The sequence below is a fragment of the Enoplosus armatus genome, chromosome 1, assembly GCF_043641665.1.
Source record: "Enoplosus armatus isolate fEnoArm2 chromosome 1, fEnoArm2.hap1, whole genome shotgun sequence".
NCBI classification, from domain to species: Eukaryota; Metazoa; Chordata; class Actinopteri; order Centrarchiformes; family Enoplosidae; genus Enoplosus; species Enoplosus armatus.
In genome coordinates this window covers 13847602-13867276 of record NC_092180.1, presented here as the reverse complement: position 1 = coordinate 13867276, position 19675 = coordinate 13847602, and the positions used below count along the sequence as shown (strand labels likewise).

The 19675-nt window shown below is 41.6% G+C and overlaps 1 protein-coding gene across 6 annotated transcripts in view; it reads left to right on the top strand.

Annotated features, from left to right (window-relative positions):
• Positions 1–19675, top strand: part of dennd5a (DENN/MADD domain containing 5A) — a 32048-nt gene that overhangs the window by 7246 nt on the left and 5127 nt on the right. The window contains exons 2-17 of one of the 6 annotated variants that reach the window (XM_070923444.1): positions 2410–2475; positions 3304–3413; positions 3799–4483; positions 8702–8889; positions 9690–10001; positions 11457–11672; positions 11765–11999; positions 12477–12566; positions 13599–13749; positions 13887–13980; positions 14205–14309; positions 15114–15245; positions 15712–15864; positions 15975–16062; positions 16154–16241; positions 19288–19416. In XM_070923444.1, coding sequence (XP_070779545.1) covers positions 2410–2475; positions 3304–3413; positions 3799–4483; positions 8702–8889; positions 9690–10001; positions 11457–11672; positions 11765–11999; positions 12477–12566; positions 13599–13749; positions 13887–13980; positions 14205–14309; positions 15114–15245; positions 15712–15864; positions 15975–16062; positions 16154–16241; positions 19288–19416 — 2842 coding nt within the window. Of the gene's footprint in view, positions 1–2409; positions 2476–3303; positions 3414–3798; positions 4484–8701; positions 8890–9689; positions 10002–11456; positions 11673–11764; positions 12000–12476; positions 12567–12918; positions 12922–13598; positions 13750–13882; positions 13981–14204; positions 14310–15113; positions 15246–15711; positions 15865–15974; positions 16063–16153; positions 16242–19287; positions 19417–19675 lie in introns of all 6 variants that reach the window. The other 5 variants (XM_070923606.1, XM_070923529.1, XM_070923688.1 and 2 more) reach the window with 5 other exon arrangements.

Here is a 19675-nt window from a genome sequence, read left to right as displayed (position 1 = left end):
ATTTTTCTTAAATATGCATTTGTTTTATTCATCTATTACATTTTCCATTTCATATTACATGTTCCAATTTTAGCTTTTGCATTTAGACTTTTAGTTTTACCATTTACATTTTCTGTTTTCCGTTTCAGGAATTTCAATTTTCACGTTGGCGTTTTAAAATGTCCCATTGTCATTTCAATATCTGACTTCCTTTTTTCAGTTTTCTTTATAACATTTAGTTGGGGCCTGGTTTAGGACGCCTCGAGTGGCTTAGGGGTTAAGACACTGATCTTGAACTCATCTGCCTACTGACTTGAAAAAATTGAACGTTACTATCAACCATGATACATGAAAGTCTGATTACTTTAAAAGAACCGTAATTGAGGCTGCTGGTCGAGTAAAGCAACACCAACTCACCCCACAGCCAGATGCTCCCAGATGTTTGTTGTCTTATTGCAGTACTTACAAACAGCTTCAGTCACATCATCGTGCTCCACGCCTGTTGTCACTTTCTGTCTTGGAATCTGACCTACATGTACAAGCTCATGAACAACGGAAGTCAGTTTGTGATGTCAGCGTTTTTTATCCTCTTTGAACAAAGTCAAAAAAACAATTATACGCCTTTTAAATATAGTGATTAAACACTGATTCTGGAGTCATCGTAGTGGTATAAAAAATGTCAAAGAAATTATAAGGAATTTGATAATTCTTCCCATCCCTACTAATCTTAAAAATCTCACTGTCTGATCTATCTTTGGTTGCTGACGTTTTTGTCGTCTGAGTTGTGTTTCTGGCCTAGTTTCTTCCCTGTAGGCAGTTTGGATGTGAAATTAACCAACAGATTAAACCACATAATCCTTACGACTTTTATTCCCTTGCCAGGATTTATTTCACTGTTCTTAACAGTCTAATGTGAACTTGTTTGTTCCTTCAGTCAACACCTCCCTTACTGCCAGGCTGGAGAAGGATAAGACTGTGGAATTAAGGGGATTTTAAATCATTGATACGTTCGGGGTCAGATATTGTCAACCTCTTTCTTCAGTAAAGATCTAGGATTCTCAGTAAATGCTTTCCAAGATTGAGTCAAGTGTCTTGTTCAAACAAATGCAACAGAGAGAATTACTGTAGTCATAAGGGAAGTGAGATGAGAGAGTCATCATGTCTTGTCTGTGTGTGTGTGTCACCACTGAGTCATATTATAAATTGATTTTCATCACCCACATGGTCCACAAAAAGTCCAGCAAGGAAAGTCCTAGTTTCACATCTCACAGGCCACATGAGCCTTGCTTTGGTTTGAAGCTGACGTGGTGTAACTACAAAAGAGGCGATGGCATGTGTCGGCTTTGACATGCTGCATGAATGTGTGTTTCTGCCAACAGGACTGTTTCATTGGTGCTTGGCAAATGTCATGCATGATGAGGACAGCAAAAAGCATTGCCTGGCTACATAAAGGGTTTTTTATGTGAAATGTTGGATAATCTAACTCAGCTCCAGGGCCAGTCAGTCTGCAATACAAGAGCAGTCTTTTACTCATTCAGTCCCACGACCGTCTACTGATGGAATACACACATTAGACCAATTTGCCACACACTGATATGTTTTTTCACATTGAAATTAAAAGGGCGAACTGTTGAAATGTCACATCATGTCTTGTAAAGTAAAATACTTGTGCTATGCATACCACTGGGTAAATCATGAAGCATGAGGGTAACGTTACTCTATATTTTCTTTATTGTCTTGGTCTTTTTGTTGGATTTGTTAACAATAAGAAAGATGCAGAATATTGCCAGTCTTATCCTTCAAATAGCAACATTTATGGTAGCCGATAAGAAAAAATATGGTTACAACTTTGAGCTCTTAGTACTCCTAGCTTAAACTATTCAGTAACATTGAATTATCATTTGAAGCTTGATTTGATTCATTTTCAGCCACAGACTGAAATATCTCAACTGTTGGATCTGGTGCTGTGAGCTTTTGTACAGACATGCATGCATGCTAACACGCTAAACTAAGATGGTGAACAACATGGTAAACATTATACTATACTATATATTGTGGGCATGTTAGCATGCTGACATTAGCAATTAGCTCCAAGCACCACTGTGCCCAAGTACAGCCTCACAGAGCTGCTAGCATGGCTGCAGGCTCTCTGCGGGGAGAATATAATCCATATATGAGCAATATGGATTTGCATGATCTCAAGAAGAAGAGGAAACTATGACACACAGAATCACTGTATTCTTGTTTCAAACCCCCACCAGCCGGCTTGAATTAGCATACCCACCTGACACAATAATGTCCCGCGTCTGTTTGCAGCTTGTTGTCCGAGCAGAGCTGTCAGGATGTGTTTGCACAAAAACTGAGAAGTGATGCGCGACCCATCCAGAACCAGGCTTTTAATTATATTTTTTTGTTTTATTTGTTGTGTAGCTTTATGCCAGTATATAGAAGCTACTAAATTCAGAGATGGGGCCAGAGGAAATTTGGCAAATGAAGGTAACCCTCCCACCACACACACTCCTCCCTCCTCTTAACCTGAGCTCAGCTTTAACGCTTCAACCTGTAACCTGGCACACCTTGTTTTGTTTCTCAGCAGCCCTCTTTTGTTACTTCAAATTCTGAGTTTTCACAGTTACTTTTTCCTGCACAGGTGTGGGGACTTGCCCTTTCTGTTTTGCGCACTCTGATTTCTCTCCTCCTGGTTTCTCTTTTCGCCTCCTCCCTCTCCCTCACATCCTTCAGCAGCAGCTGAACAATGAGCTGATGTTTGACAATCACTGCTTCTGTCTCTCTCTCACACACACACACGAATCCAGTGCTGCCTGCGCCGGCATTGCTTGGTCAGTGTTTACTCTCCCCCCTACACTCTGAATGACTTTTCAGTAGTGCCTTTGGTGTGTGCATCACTTCTGCTTTACTCTGGGTTCAAATCAACTCAGTTTGTGCTTTCTATGATTGATTATTTTGTGTGTTCCTTTGTATTGCCATTAAAGCTGTCAGGAAGCATTTAGATCTGTAAAGTTAGATTGATTTTTTTCCTCTGATAAATTATCTATTTTGCAGTATGAGATGCTGCCTGAATATTTTATTTTGTTTACTTTCCAGAGCAGGATGCAGATGGCAGCTTTACATGATGCAATACAATCTTCCTCTCAAGACAAACATGCTGACTAGCTCTTTCCTCTGGAGTTGCTCCTGGCACTTGAAACCTGCTTCTGATCAGACTGTTCTTCTGCTCCTCCATCTACATCGGAAAACCTGTGCTAACTGTTTGTCCCCTTTTTTTGTTTTTTTTGCTCTTCTCTCTGTTTGTTTCACTTTCAGGTGAGAATTTTGAGCAGAGTCCATTGCGGAGAACCTTTAAATCCAAAGTTCTTGCACATTTTCCAGACAATGTCGAGTGGAATCCATTTGACCAGGATGCAGTGGGCATGGTATGAGCTCCATACAGTCATAACATCTTCCTCATATCCTTTAAGGGTAATAGTTTGGCTGGGCGATAGGATTGAAATCAGTATCACAAAATGAATGAGTATATTGTATCATGCAAATGTATGAAAAATCACATGAATAAAGTTGCAAGCAAAAAATTGCAGCTAATAAACATGTGCCCAAAATGTTTATTATAATATTATGATAATATTTTGAGAACAAACTATGCCCTAAATAGTTGTTCCCTAAATAGGCTGAATTTTTCGACATGATGAGCTCGTATAACTTCTTTTCAACAGTGAATTAGACTGTGATGTAGTCTGATGTCCCCTCACCTTTCCTCTTTTCTGAACCCTCTGATACCTTTTTCTGCCTGTCCCCTCACAGCTCTGCATGCCAAAGGGTCTGGCGTTCAGGACGCAGGTTGATTCTCGGGAGCCTCAGTTCCACTCCTTTATCATCACCCGAGAGGACGGCTCTCGGACCTACGGCTTTGCCCTCACCTTCTTCGAGGAGGTGACCAGTAAGCAGATCTGCAGTGCAATGCAGACTCTTTACCACATGCACAACGCAGAGCAGTACGACATCTTGCACACTCCCACCTCGCCACAGGGACCCGAGGCCCAGCGACACCAACACGCCCAGCCTCGTCCCGTGCTCCACGCTGCACCCGCCATCTCCCGCCTGCAGCGCTTCAACTCGTATGACATCAGCCGTGACACGTTGTACGTATCAAAGTGCATCTGCCTGATAACGCCCATGGCCTTCCCTCAGGCCTGCAGGAAGGTGCTGCAGCAGCTTCACCAGGCGGTCACTTCCCCCCAGCCCCCGCCCCTCCCACTGGAGAGCTACATCTACAACATCCTCTATGAGGTTCCCCAGCCACCCTCTGGGCGGTCCCTCAAGTTCTCAGGCGTCTACGGGCCCGTGGTGTGCCAGAGGCCGAGCACATCTGAGCTGCCTCTCTTTGACTTTCCCATTGGTGAAATGTTTAGTCTGCTGGGGGTGGAGAACGTTCTTCAGCTGTTCACCTGCGCTCTGCTCGAGATGCAGATACTGCTCTACTCACAGCGTAAGTAGCTGCTTTGCCACAGTTACATTCAATGTGACCTTTAGCGACCAGTCCCATTAGGATGTATTGATTACAAGTACCTAAGTGTCCTGCTCACATTACAAACATATTTAAAAACAAATAGATAAGTAGTCTGGCTTACATTGAAATCCTGTGTTGTGTGGATGCAATTCATTAACACTATACATGTTTTCTAATGAGCTGTAGAGCAAAGAATAAAATCATGCATTATCTGTAACAGCTGTTTTTTTTTTAGAATAGTGGGGTCATGTGATCCTGTTAGTAGTCTCAACAGATGTCTCTGGAGCTGGCAGACATATCAGTGTCATGACATGAGATATTGCCTGGGGACCTGGTTATTACACGCTGACGTAGCTTTAAGGTTTTCCTTCCTGTTTATACATTTTGGATGGATGGATGGAAGTTGCAGAAACATAATGGAGAACCTCAGGTGCTCTTGAATACTTTGAGTTTGTTACTTAACTCACCAGGGCTTAATAGAAACACCTTAACTCAGTGTGGTCTCCAGTGGCACAAAACAAAACTATTTGGCTGCTGAGCTCTTTGTGCTCGTCAAGATAAATCTGACCACCATCCCTTTCATGGCCTGACATAGAAAATTTGTACATGTTTCACGTTGTGTCATTGCTACACAGTCGCTTCATAATCCAGCTTTATGGCCAACTTCAGAGATTTTAGGATTTAAAATGTCTGGATGGTTGTTGTATGGGAACAAAAACCACGGCCGAAGGCTATGACACATGTCTGATATGCATGGTGGAACCATTATCCAGGAGATTACATAACCTGTTGAGTGTTTCCATTAAAGTGATGCATGGTGAGTACCAGCCTGTGTAAATGTTGGCCCCCTCACCCATCACAGGCAGCTATCTCCGGGATTCACATGTAAATGTGTGTGAGTTGCTATGTAGGTTCGTCTTGTTTGCACATTTGAGCTCCTGGGCTCAGCAGGCCTCTTTTGGTAGCTGTGGTTCGTCCTCTTTGTGATTCATCCTTTAAGAAAAACAGGCAGCAAGAGTCTGATTATGAATTACCTAATTTCATAGAGTTTTTGATTAAATAAACCCTTTGGCAGGGAACTCCCTGTAATCCCTGTTAGTATTTATTCATTAGTAGTACCATCCTTTGCTAAGCAGAATAGTATTTTAGAAAAGGTGGCATTCATGTCATTGTTCACCATTTGTGTGTGTGTGTGTGTGTGTGTGTGTGTGTGTGTGTGTGTGTGTGTGAGGAGAAACAAGGAAATCATTTAAGGATGCTGGGTCTGGTGTGGTGATTGGATCCATTACAATGGCAAATGGTTTACAAAACGCCAGGGGCCGGGGGGGGCTCTTAAGGAGGAAAGCTGTGTTGTTGCTAGGCAACCCAGAGACAGGGAGGATAGCAGTGATGCAGGTTGATTGTTATTGGTTGGAAGTGACATCATGCCACCACCCCCCCCACACACACACACACGAGGCTCATCACTGCAGAACGTGTGACGGATGTTGTGTAGAGTTAAGCCCTGGCAGTCTTCCACTGAGAAGAAACGAGGGATTGTTAGCAGAAGATGTTGCGCACTTAAACACACACACACTGAGGAGAGGGATGCTCCGCAAATAAGGAGAGGACTGTATGTGCTATGTGCTAAAAATAGCACTGGAATTCTTAACTCTGATGACAAGAAATAGAAAAGACTCTGGCCAGTATTTCTTCCTTGAAGACATAGAAGAAAATATGTTCAAATACTGTCTGCTGCTTCCGTCTTTCTCAAACAGGAAGCTCATCATGTGTCAGCCATTGTGACATACTACAATTAAGCCGTTATTTGTTATTTCGTGGGCATTTTTTGTCTTTATGTGATTTGTGTGGTGCGAGTGACAGGATAGATGAGGGGACAGGGAGATCAGGGTGTGAAGGAGAGATCTGAACTGAGGATGTTGCAGTTACACGGTGCAGAGTTGCTTCATCTGAACTGAACTGGAAAATAAATATGGAGATACTTCTTCTAAATCATTTCTAAATATAAAAGAAGATTAAGCTCTCAGTGCTGGAGGAACTGTGGTGAAAGTAACGCAAACTATTTACATATATTTTACTCATGCTAATTGTTGAGTACATTTTGGTTAGAAGTTTTTAGACACGTCTTGGCTCTTTGGCTTTTCCATTCACCTCAGACAAATGAAAATATGAATTGATCAAAATCAGTAAGTAGCCTCCATTATTGCCAAACTGAGGCTGTTTAAATGAACACAGAACCCATTTTGTCAAACGAGTTGTTTGATCAGAAAAGTACTGAGCTGTAAGATCTGTAGCAGCAGTTTCACTTCTGTGTGTTCAGTGTATTTTTATCCTGCTGTACTGCATATATTTGCACTCAGTATGTAAACTGAATAGTTCAAGCATCACTTCAAGTCCAAACTGCTACCATTCTCAGTGTGGACATTTACAAAATGTCCATGCATCTGTGTATATAAGCAACAGCACTTGAGTTAAAGTGGTTTCTTCTTGTTGTTGTGGCCCAGTTAAAGAGCAGGCGGTGATGTTAGTATTCTTGTCCCCATCCTGGGAGAGAAAGCCTGCTGAGAGGGGGGATGAGGGGGAGGCCCAGTCCGGGCGTGAGAGTCTCTTCTCATGGACCAGCACATGACCAAATGAAGGAATGGTATTTATCTTGGCTCCATAACAGGAGGGGCAGAGCTGCTGCTGAATGTACAGTAGGTGTCAACAGGATAGAGCAGGAATGCAGATGAAGAGGAGCGGACACATATTTGCATGTATACCAGCTGACTTAAGTGTGAAACCCTGAACATGAAGGAGTGTTGCTGTGTGGAGTCATGGCAAAGGAATTTAATGGCAGCCTGAGGGCCAGCTGACTGTCGCTGTGTCACAGGTCAGAGTCTCGAGCCTCCAGAGCACACAGGCCACGAAGGAAATCCTCCTCAAATGAGTTGGTGTAGCCTCAAAGAGACTGAAACTGTTCAGGCAGTCAAGAATTTCAAATATTTGCAAGTTTATCACCAGTACAGTGTCTGGCCTACCAAATGTAAATACAGTGGTAAACAGCGGCAAGCAATACCACAATGTCAAAATACTCATTACATAAGTAAAGTTACTAACTTCACAAATTTATCAGCACATAATAGGTTTATGGAGCACTGAGGACTACAGAAAACACACCAGTTTTGTTGTCCAATTTCAGGCATTTCTTGACACATTTTTATGACTGTTTATCATAGTACAGGCCATATCAGCATGTTGTGAATCTACAAATATGGACTTCAGTGGATCCACTCCCTAAATTTGGATGTGGCTTGTGTGACATCAAAGCTAATTCTTTTAATGTTGGTCATTGGTGCCACTCCACTCCCACATTTACAGAACAGAGAATAACAAAGACAACCGGACTAATGAGTTAACACTGTGGTAGTGTTGTGTGTTTTCTTTTTGTCTTGTCAAGTTAGTCCACTTTGTCTCCACCGGGTAAAGCCTGTGCTCTTAATAACAAAAAGATTTTGAACAGCTGCACTGGCTAACAAAGCCAATGCTAATATTCTGGATGAACCTGTGTGTTACTGCAAACACTGCATGATTGGCTGGCATGCCGTGTGGGGCGGTTCATAGGTTTCAAACTCAGAGAGCAAACAGGAGAGCTGAGGCATAAACAGTGTAATCCCATTTAAATAACAGACATGCTGCACAACTCTTCTGTCAGATGTTGTTTATTGGAGGAGTAAACAACATTTTTCAGACAAATGCAGTGCAGCCCAGAACACTGGGGGGTAAAATATGGGAAAAGAGTTGTGCGACCTTTTTTTCCCCTTTTATTTTAATGTCAGGGATAGTTTAATAGTATAGAATCGTTTTAATAGATGTTGCGAAGACTGTCTATCATCAGCAGTACAGCAGGGTTTCAGTGTAGCTTTACTCTTTAAAGTCCTCTACTCTTGTCCAGTAAACATTGATTTTATCACTTCTAACGTCATTGAACAGGCATGTGGTGATTTTGATGACTGTGCTGTGGAAACCACCAGTCAGGAAAAGTTAAAACGCGAGTGATCATAATCATTATAATCGCCAAAGCTTTAAAGTAATAATCAAGTCAGGAAATGAGCCCTAAAATCTTTATGTACGTATATATCTCTGTGAATACTGCTGCCACATATCATTTACATGGTTACCATCATTCCTTCACCACTGTTTTTGTGTGTGACACAGATTATCAGCGGTTGATGACGGTGGCAGAGAGCATCACAGCATTAATGTTCCCCTACCAGTGGCAACATGTGTACGTCCCCATTCTGCCCGCCTCCCTCCTCCACTTCCTGGATGCCCCTGTGCCGTATCTCATGGGCCTCCACTCCAATGGACAAGATGACCGCACCAAGCTAGAGCTGCCACAGGAGGTACAAACACACCGGAGTGTCTTCCTGCACTGAGTTTAAACTTTCTTCATTTGGTTTATTTGAATATGTTATCTCTTGCAAAGAAAATAACTGTTCGGTCATGTCATGTCTGCACCGACATGGTAGTAATGCTGCTAAATTTACTGTTGTAGGATTTCCATATTAGTAGTGAGAGGTGTGAACAGTACTGGAGGTCCTCCTACGTATATTTGTCCCGCAACCTTCGCCTCTGCACACTTTTGTCTGTTGATCTAACAAGCAGGTTTATTATTGTCTTTCTGCATAGGTAAGGCCTTTGTTGTACTGCTGACAGAAGCTATGGAGGACAGTTTTTCTTCTTCTCATTCCTCTAATGGCTGCATTTTTAAGATTCTTTGAAGTATGTAGTTACTCCTGATATTCTTATATTTAACCAGCACAGTGCCCTCAGTGTACAGGGGTATTTCAAGGTCAGTTACTGCTCTCAGCACAGTGTGCCAGGTTGACTTGTCAGTCAACAGTTAGCTCATTAAAGAACAAGTCTTTTTTCTTCCTATTTTATACAAAGACAGACAGACATTTGTAGAATGTGCTGTCAGACATGTCAGGTAAATCGGGAGGTTGAACTGTCGGATCTAAAAGGGATATAAAAATAGGCCTTGTTGGCTGTTATTAGGACTTGTTAGACTTGTTAGCATTAGCACAGGTTGACTTGTAGGACTAGTAGCACTGACAGTGTTAGTGTTACTCCTGTTTTTGTGCATTAGGAAAAATATATATGATTTTCATACTTAATTATCTCGCTCCGCGCCTTCTTCCAGGCTAACTTGTGTTTTGTGGACATCGACAACCACTTCCTTGAGCTGCCCGAGGAGTTGCCCCAGTTTCCCAACAAACTAGAGTTCATTCAGGAGATCTCAGAGGTGCTCATGTCCTTTGGCGTGTCTCCAGAGGGAAACATTCACTCCAGCGACACCCAGGCCAAGTACCGGGGCTTTCGATCCGTCGATATGGTCTCTGACAAGCGTAATGGCAACCTGGCCTCCCCCCTCAACTCCTACCTGCTGAGGGAGAATGAGACGATTGCCAGACTGCAGGCTCTGGTCAAGAGGACAGGTGTCAGCCTGGAGAAAGTGAGAAAAGATGTCATCTCATTAATTAAAAATGCATGAAAGTGTCATATTTTGTCCCCAGGTTTGACTTTTACCAAAAATGAAATGGTGACTGTAGATACAAAAAGTGCAATATGATGATAAAGAAGATCAATTATTTCTCCAAGATCATTTAAATAATAAGTGTGATCTCTGTATCAGCCAGTTAGGTCATCAGGATCTTTAAATAATCAATGCATTCAATGTAAAATTAGCCTTGCAAATGTTGTTTTAAATCCTTATGTTCAGCAACTCCATCGCAATGCAGATACATTTTCAACTGGAATTAATGTCTTCTCATAAATGTGCAACTATATTTTGCCAGCTTATAAATGATGTAGTGGATCAAAGGTAAGAACATAGGGACGACAATCAAAATGACTGCATGAACTGAACGAAAAATACAAAGGTTCATTGTATCATTACGTTATTACCGTTCTTGTTGCAGTAACGGACAATAAACAAAAGGGGGAGCCTTTTCACACTGGACTGTATACATGGTTTGTCAGTACAGACTGAAAAGGAGCATTTTATGTTTTTTGTTAAGTTGTTTTAATCGTTAAGGTATGTTTTGATATTTAATTTTGAATATTCTGAATATTTTTTCCAAAATAATCATAGAGATTCTTCTGTAGCTGCCCTCCCATCCGTGTTTTGAGCATCATGTTAATAGAAGAGGGAGTCTCGAAGATGTTTTGCTTCATCAGTTCAAAACATCAGCTCCAGTGGCCTTTGAAATGCTGCTGGTTGATGCCTCACAGCCTAGATGACAGAAACCCTTTATAGACACTGACATCAACAGATGTAGTTGGCGTCTGCACCGTCTCATTTCCATTTGGCTCGAGTATCTCACAAACAGTGGTAAGTAGTATGATGAAATACTCACTCAAAGGCTGATGGATGGACGAATTAGCTGTTAATTAGAGAAAGTCTAATCAGCTTATGCACTGGTGGTCGGCATTAGCTTTCCGTGAACGGATTAGCTCATTGCCTGTGTATAGTTTTCCATCTACGAGGTCAGACCTCACTTATGATTATCTTTAAACTCACTGCTGAGCGCAAGGCAGTGATTTGATAGATTCTGGGGTTGTGTCATTGGATTGGGACGTCTTTTAAAATCCAGTGGTAGGCCTGCTCTGTGTTATTTTAGCCCCCTAATGCTGGCATCTGTCCAGCTGACCTACTGACATGCTAAAAAAAGAACTTGTTTTGGGTCATAAATCAAAATGGATGTCCTTGACCTCCTTTCCCATAACTCCGCTGTTTCATCTGCAGCCTGGTCAGATAAGATAACATGAAAAACATCCACCATTCTGCTTCTTTTTTTCATCCGAATTCCTCACACGCTTTCCTCTTTTTCTCTCCTTTCTTTTTCCTCTGTGTGTGTGTGTGTGTGTGTGTGTGTGTGTGTGTTTAATGAATGCTTGTGCACATCAGCTGGAGGTGAGAGAGGATGCCAGCAGCAATAAGGACGTGCGGTTTCAGTGTGATGAGGAGGAGCTGAAGATGCACCAACTCAACATCCAGGTGCGCGAAGTCTTTGCCAACCGATTCACCCAGATGTTCGCAGACTACGAGGTGTTTGTCATCCAGCCGAGCCAGGACAAAGAGTCCTGGTTCACCAATCGAGACCAGATGCAGAACTTTGACAAGGTAAAGTGCTTTGTTAGCATATATCATAGTAGAGTGAAGGGTATTATTCTTTCGTAGTATATGACATTGTATGTGTGTGTGTGTGTGTGCAGGCCTCCTTCCTGTCTGACCAGCCAGAGCCCTACCTGCCCTTCCTGTCACGTTTCCTGGAGACGCAGATGTTTGCCTCCTTCATCGATAGTAAGATCCTCTGTCATGACGATGAGGAGAAGGAGCACACGCTGAGGGTGTTTGACTCCCGTGTGGATAAGATCCGCATGCTGAACGTCCGCACACCCACACTGCGCACCTCGATGTACCAGAAATGCACAAACATTGAAGAAGCGGGTAAGGGAAAAAAATATCAGCCCTGAAAATCCTTGAAAAGCTTTGTGGATTTCAGAAAAAAAGGCTTTGGGAAGTTTTTGAACACAGTTGGATTGCTTTTAAAGCACCAGCACCATCAAATGTGTCAATATTCCTCAGCTGTCTGGACGTGTCTCTGTATCTTGGGATAAACAACTCATCCTGAGGAAAGCCTCAGGTTTTAGTTTGAAAATGAATAGCTTCACCACAGTATCTTGAGACAGTAAAATGTGGACTTGCATCATGTTTAAATATGGCCCTGAGTAAAGCCAAAATGTTTGTGAATGTAATTAAAGAAGACCTTAAAAGTCTACTATAAAACTCTTTTAATTGAACTTTTAATTTGAAGTCCAAATGAGCGTGGTCACAAATTAATTTGAAGGTGTGAACTTCTGACTGACTTTTTTTGACATTTGCTCTCTTCAGTGAACTGACTGGTAATTGCTGTCTTGTTTGCAGACAACCTGCTTAAAAAACGATATGAAAAAGCTGATTTTGTCGCTCCTGGACCTCATGCCATTGGGCTCGAGAACGACAGCACTCACCTTCGTAATATTTGCTCTCGTTACCTGAAGCATGCTTGGGTGGCAGCTCTCTGAATGTGTGGGCAATGCATTACGTTATTTACACTCACAGAGGATGGATGGGTGTCACTTCACTTTAACTCCAAACACACGATAACAGTGTGGTATACAGAAAGCCCTCTAGTTTGGAGATGTTAAATGTTTTTTATTTACTCCTTTATGCATTGCATACATGTCAGTTTTTACAAAGCTTGGTGAGCATAATGTTTAAAAGCACTATCACTGATCTTTCTGGTGGTGAGCTGATGACTCGGAGCATGCAGGTGATTGGGTGATAATAAACTTCAGATTGTTGTACCTGTGAATCACAGCTTCAGACAGTAAAGTTGTTTTTGGGGTTCTGTACTTTTCACTATTTTCATGCTACATTTCCTGTTTATCTATTTAAGGTCTATTGTATTTCTCCAAACTCGTGGGTGCTTTTGTTAACACAAACCCCATGTGTGGGTGGGTTGTTAATCAGGCATCAGAAAATCACTGTCTAAAGCTGCATTCATGGAGGACTCTGATCTGGTTCCTTTGAAGAAAAAGAACATCTATTCTGAGCCTTTATTCTGTCTGTTCTTTTGGTTCTCTGGGTGTTTGGGAGGAAATGTCTTTTTCGATTTTGACTTGTTCTCTTTCTTCTCTTGTCGGTCTTTTACTAAAAGAGAAATTAGAGATTCTTCATCATAGTTATCCTGTAAATATGAATTAAGTAGAATATGAGAATCTTAGTCTGATGATTGGTGAGAAGATGAAAAAAGAAAATTATGTTATTTCTGACTATATGATATTTCAAGTGAGATTAGCCCTATACATTATTTTATTTATCTCTTTTTATTGATTTTTTTGTATAAATGGCAAGGATGTGTCTTTTTGTGATGGTTATTTCGATGACATGATGTGCAAAGGACACTCACATCTTGACAATGAAAGCACTATGATTTGGGCAAATTAACAAAATGATGAATCCATCCTCACTGTCGTGTCACTGCCTCCCACGTCTCCTCCGCAGAGAAAGCCATTGAAATGAGAGTCGCAAAGATCGACCACACTGCCCTGCACCCCCACCTGCTGGACATGAAGATCGGTCAGGGACGCTACGAGCAGGGCTTCTTCCCCCGACTGCAGTCTGACGTGCTCTCCACTGGACCCACCAGCAACAAGTGAATATTTCACGTTATTGTCGCATCAAAACTTGTACTTATATTCATTTGAACCTTCGCTGTCTGTACTTGATCTGAGCTTGATGGCTGTCGTTTCTCCATAAAGCTGATCAAAGGTGTGTTGTTTCGTGGGACAGGTGGACCAAGAGGAGCGCTCCTGCCCAGTGGAGGAGGAGGGACCGACAGAAGCAGCATGCTGAGCACCTTTATTTAGACAATGACCAGAGAGAGGTGGGAGGTCACCGTAGTGTTTTTCTTCTCTCAGCTCATATTCACACAGATTGACTGCCTGAGCGTTGTTGTCTTTGTTCATTTTGCATGTCCTGTTCTCTGTTTGCTTTATTTTGACTTCGCTTGTACCATCTTGTCTGTTCTCACACTTCTGGTCGCCGTCTCTTTTCACTGTCTCTTTGTCTTTCTCTGCCTCTCTTGCACTCACGCTCGCACACTCTCAGCATGTAGAGTGTTTGTTTCCGGAGCTGCAGCTCCTGCTGTTTCTTGACTACTACTGGCTCTCGCAGTCCTTCAGGCCCTGTCTAAAGTCGGTGACTGTGGACGTGGTATGTGTTGGTAGTTTGTGAGGCCTTTAGCTTTAACACTGGGACCACATGACCTGTCCACCCATGTGGTCTTTTCCTCCCTCCGCTTCCTTCACCTCCAGCAGCTGAATTTTATTTGATAATCCAATGTCACTTTCTAAAGCATGTCATGTTTGGGGATACAGTCATTGGCCTCACTTGGAGAGAGCCCTCTTAGTTTTCTGGTTTTACTTGTATATAAATAAACAATATCATGTTAGCAGGAGCTCTTATTGACTAGTCACACTTTGATGTCAAAGTAAAGAAAATGTTCAGCTGTGTTAGTGTCAACTGGAGTTCTTAATATTAGTTCTTCTTTTATTAAAACAAAAAATCATGTTTATCAAAAGAAGTCAAAATTCTGAGAGCAAATCTTCCAAGTCAGTTCTTCTTTGATAAGCTTATATTTCATTTTTGTGAGTTTTGCTGCTTACACAGGGTGCTGCTTTAATATCTGAAGTCTGGATATTTACCACAGCAATCGAGCAGTTTGTTTTGGTGTCTCTTTAAAGTGTAAAGTCTGAAGTCCAAGTAGTGAATGTGTGGCACCTTAAATTATGTTTAGAACAGAAAGATAGTACAGCAACGTATTGTCAAGACCTCCATTACTTGTCACTGTAAAACAAACTGATTGAACTCCTGCAGTTATTCTAGTATTCCTTGTTCCTCTGTGGTAACCTTCACCAGTGATGTGAGCCCACCAGAAAGCTGAGTATCGAACAGATTTCTGTGTTTCCTTCTATGATTCGTTGATTGCTGACTGAATTCTCTCTGTCTTTTTATTAGAAGTACATCCAGGAAGCCAGGAACTTGGGCACGACCATCAGACAGCCCAAACTGTCCAACCTGTCGCCTTCTGTCATCGCTCAGACTAACTGGAAATTTGTCGAAGGGTTGCTGAAGGAGTGCAGGAACAAGGTGTGTGTATGACTATGTTTCCTGTGATCTCTGCTGCGCCACATTATTTCAGTTGAAAATAAGTTCACATTTATATACATGTATAAATATTTTAGCATCAAGCTGATTTTATAGCAAGCAACTTTGAACGAGTACTGCCGTGGAATAAAGTCAGCAGAGAATCCCAATCATTTGGAGTTATGGCCAACTTTGTAATGTCTACATTTAGTTTTCAATTATTAATCACTGAAAACTAAATGTAGTTTGCACTGTTCCTTTTAAAAATACAAAGTGTATGGTGTCTAACCTTGCATGAAAGTAACTGCTGTCTTGGCACCAGTTGAAGGCTTTGTGTTTACCTTGATTAGTCCTCTTGTAAAATATTTTTCCTTCTGCACAAAAATGAATATCAGAACACGGCCAACATTATTAGTTTGATTGCCCTGAATGTCCGGTAACAACAGTGTGTCTATGTGTTTCTCTGCAGACCAAGCGTATGCTGGTAGAGAAGATGGGTCGGGAGGCTGTGGAGTTGGGTCATGGAGAGGTCAGCATCACTGGTGTTGAGGAGAACACTCTGATCGCGAGCCTCTGTGACCTGCTGGAGAGGATCTGGAGCCACGGGCTGCAGGTTAAACAGGTCAGGAAAAAAATAATAAAATCAATGCAGTCGTTTTTTCACCACATTGATCCTCCATAGCTGGTGGACATACAGCAGATAATGGCACTAGTGCATGTTTTCTCTTTCAGGGTAAATCTGCCTTGTGGTCCCACCTGCTGCACTATCAGGAGAGCAAAGAGAAGAAAAATGCAACTCCAGGTGGTTTAGGACCTCCAGGTAAATGCTGGAACCAGTTCACCTAATGAACAAAATGAATGAATGAACAAATTAGAAACTGCCTAACGTCATCTTTTCCCCCCAACACCAGGTTTCATTCATGACGCTGAAAGACGCAAATCTGATGGTGGTGGATCAGCCATGCCCCCTCTTAAAGTGTCCCTGATCCAGGACATGAGGTGAGTAGGACTGGAGGGTATTTAGATGTGAGCTCAATGAAAGACGCAGTCTGCCTTGATTTCATCCAGTGTACCCAGAGCTGGTTTACAAATGTATTTATTAGCTGCTGGTCACTATCAGAAGAAAGGAAGTTGGACTAAGACTGCCCTCTTGTGGTAGACTGCCAAACAGTGGAGTTTCTATGTTCTGACGATAATCGATGCTCTAAGTCGGGGTCTGTGGATCCTCAGGGGATTTTCAGGGGGTCAAAATTAGTAATAATTTAAAGTTATCCCAATTAAGTCCTGAATAAAACTGACTGTTTTCATCCTGGGTCACATTCTTACGCTGGTTTCAACAACAAATTTCCCCCTCAGACAAAATGCACTTTGTGGCCTGATGTTTGTCTGTTTTTGGTTCAGTGACTAAAACAGATCCCATGTCTCAGATAAAAAAGGGCTTCTTAAAAGCTTTCACAGTTTACCAGATACATGTGATGCTTCACAGTTTGTTAGTTACAGTGGCACTTTTTTCTGTTTCCAGATAAAGTCATGAGTCTCCGAGAATATATCTTCAGAAACCAGTAAACGTTTGCTGTGAAAAATTAGAAGTCCCACTCTGTCCTGGTCAAAAAACGGTCTTACTTCACATCATGTACATTTTATAATAATAATCTAATAATAACTTTTATTAATGTAGCACTTGTGAAAATCAGCGATTACAAAGGGCAAGCATAAAGCAAAAAAATAAGACCAAATAGTAAGAACAGTGGACAAATAAAATACCAAATACACACATATGTATATATATATACATATATGTACACACACATTTCCACCTAAGTATACAGTACATGCACAGAGATATTCACATACACACATAACCTCACCTGTTTGCCAGATTAAAAAGAAATTCTTACAATAAACATGAGTTTTCAAGAAGTTTTAAAAGAAGTCTTGAGATTCTCTGAGAAGCTCTTATTATTTTTTGGGCACTTTTTGCTGTTATTACATAATAGAAGTGAGATATGTGACTGGAAATGAGATGAAAGAGAGAGAAGGTGATATGCAGCAACAGTCCCCGGACAGACGTGAACTGGTGACGCCGCAATTTACATGACCACCATCCCGAACCCCCAGAACAACCTGGTGCCCCAATTAGCTCAAACTTTTTTACACTCGTATATTTATATTCATTAAACCTTTCAATGATCCTGAGAGCTCCCGCAGCACACCTGCACGCTTAAACACCCGTGTGTGTGTGTGTGTGTGTGTGTGTGTGTGTGTGTGTGTGTGTGTGTGTGTGTGTGTGTGTGTGTGCGCGTGTGCGCGAGATCACTTTCGTCATGTTATGTACTGTACCCAGACAGAGTTGAGGAGTCAGGGCTTGTGTAGTGAGAAGGAGGCGCAGAGTGAGTCTTTGTAACAGCACGTTACTTCCAGCCTAATTACCAGACCCCCTGCCAGTCTGACTGAGAAGAGAGGAGGGGTCAGCTCAGGGCACAAACACTCGTCTCTACCCTGCTGATGGATGAACCCTCCTCCACACGATCATGGTGTAAACGTATGACACCATGATCGTGAACACACTCAGAAGCAACCATCAGCCGCCCTCAATGAGTTTTAATAATTGATAATATTGTCTCAACAGTAAATATTTTTTCTAAAAATCAATTACAAGACTTTTAAGCTTGTTAGAGATGATACCTCATATCTGTGTTACCCTGTGATTTCTAGGTAAGAGGCAACAACAATAGTGCATATAGTAGATGTTTTCCTCCGTTGCCATGGAGATAACGAGCGGAGAAAACTGGGTTACTTGGTGTGAGTGTGAGCATGGAGGGTGGAGACAGGGAGGGGGATGGATGCCTGAGTAGGAGACATGAGGAGCTCTTAGCAGACGAGCTTATGGCACAGGTGGAGTGGAAGGGAATGTGTCTGGACATCAGAGGCATGATGGTGGCTCGGAGCGATGACATGGGACCAAGTCTGTGGTTAAAAATGCCGTTACAGACACAGTCTCAGTTTCTTTGGCCATGAGATTCATCAGACTCATGGGCGGGTGATGTCGGGGAAAGCCAGAACCACGTTGATCATTAAGATTTTAAGAAATATTGATAAAACGTACAGTATATCTACATGTCAGAGTTTTTGAATAACATTTGTAGTGCCGAAAGGATTTGTTCATTAATTAATTGCCAACAGTTTTGATATTATTTGATATTGTTATAGATAATTAAAGATAATCAAAAATACCTAATGTCCACTAGTTATAGCTTTTCAAATGTGAGGATTTGCTGCTTTTCTGTGTCTTTATATAATTGAAAATTGAATATTTAATATCTTTGGGTTTTGGACTGTTGGTTAGACAAAAGAAGACGTTTTGTGACGTCACCTTGGGTTCTGAAATTTTGGATTTTTCACTATTTCATGACATTTTATAGACTAAATGATCAATTCATCAAAAAATAATTGTTAATAGCAGCCTTAAACATTTGCTTGTCATCAGTATAGACATCAGACCTGTGTATTATAATGTAAAAATAAATAAATGAAAGACACAGTTTTTTCACAACTGATCTAAATAAAAGTGCTTGATTGATGTATTTTGCTGGTAACAAGTTCTGAATACTTAAATTAGTCATTCATGCTGTATGTCACGATGTAGACCATAAAGTGCATCAACTACATTCAGCACGTTCGCAAGTTTCATTCTGCATTTTAAGATCTTCTTTGTTGTTTGTAAACAATGTCAATACCAGACACTTTTAAGACGTTTATTGGCGCATTGTTTGCGTTATTAAAAGTCTGTTTGAAACTTCCCCCCTTCAGCAGATAAATGTGAAAACCGCCTTCTAGTATCAAACTCTGCACATACATCATTCTGCACACTGAAGCTCAAACATCCAAGTGAAGTAACAATAATCAAAACACATCGATGACTTTGCCTCAGAAGAACCCTTTCTTTTTCTCGTGATGAATATGGGGGAAAATTGCCTTTGCTTTTGTGTATGTGTTTGAGCTTCAAACCACTTCTGAACCTCTCGATCTGTCCTTTTCTTTGCAGACACATTCAGAACATCAGTGAGATCAAGACGGATGTGGGCAAGGCCAGAGCCTGGGTTCGCCTCTCTATGGAGAAGAAGCTGCTCTCCAGACACCTCAAGCAGCTGCTTTCAGACCACGAGCTTACAAAGTGAGCAAAACGACACACTGCCAGAAGTCAAACTCTGCTGTCAGTTACAGTTTCAGTGTTGGTTCATTACAACAATGAGTTTTGCTGGGACATTTTAAAGATCATTGAGTATCTTTTCCTACCTGTTTTCTCATCCTGACCTTCTTTCTGTGTTTGTGGAGGAATGTCTGTCTCATATGAAATTAAGATGACGTGTGATCTACCCATTTATAATACATTTCCTCTTTTGAGATTGCAAGGCATCATACTTTAGTCCACC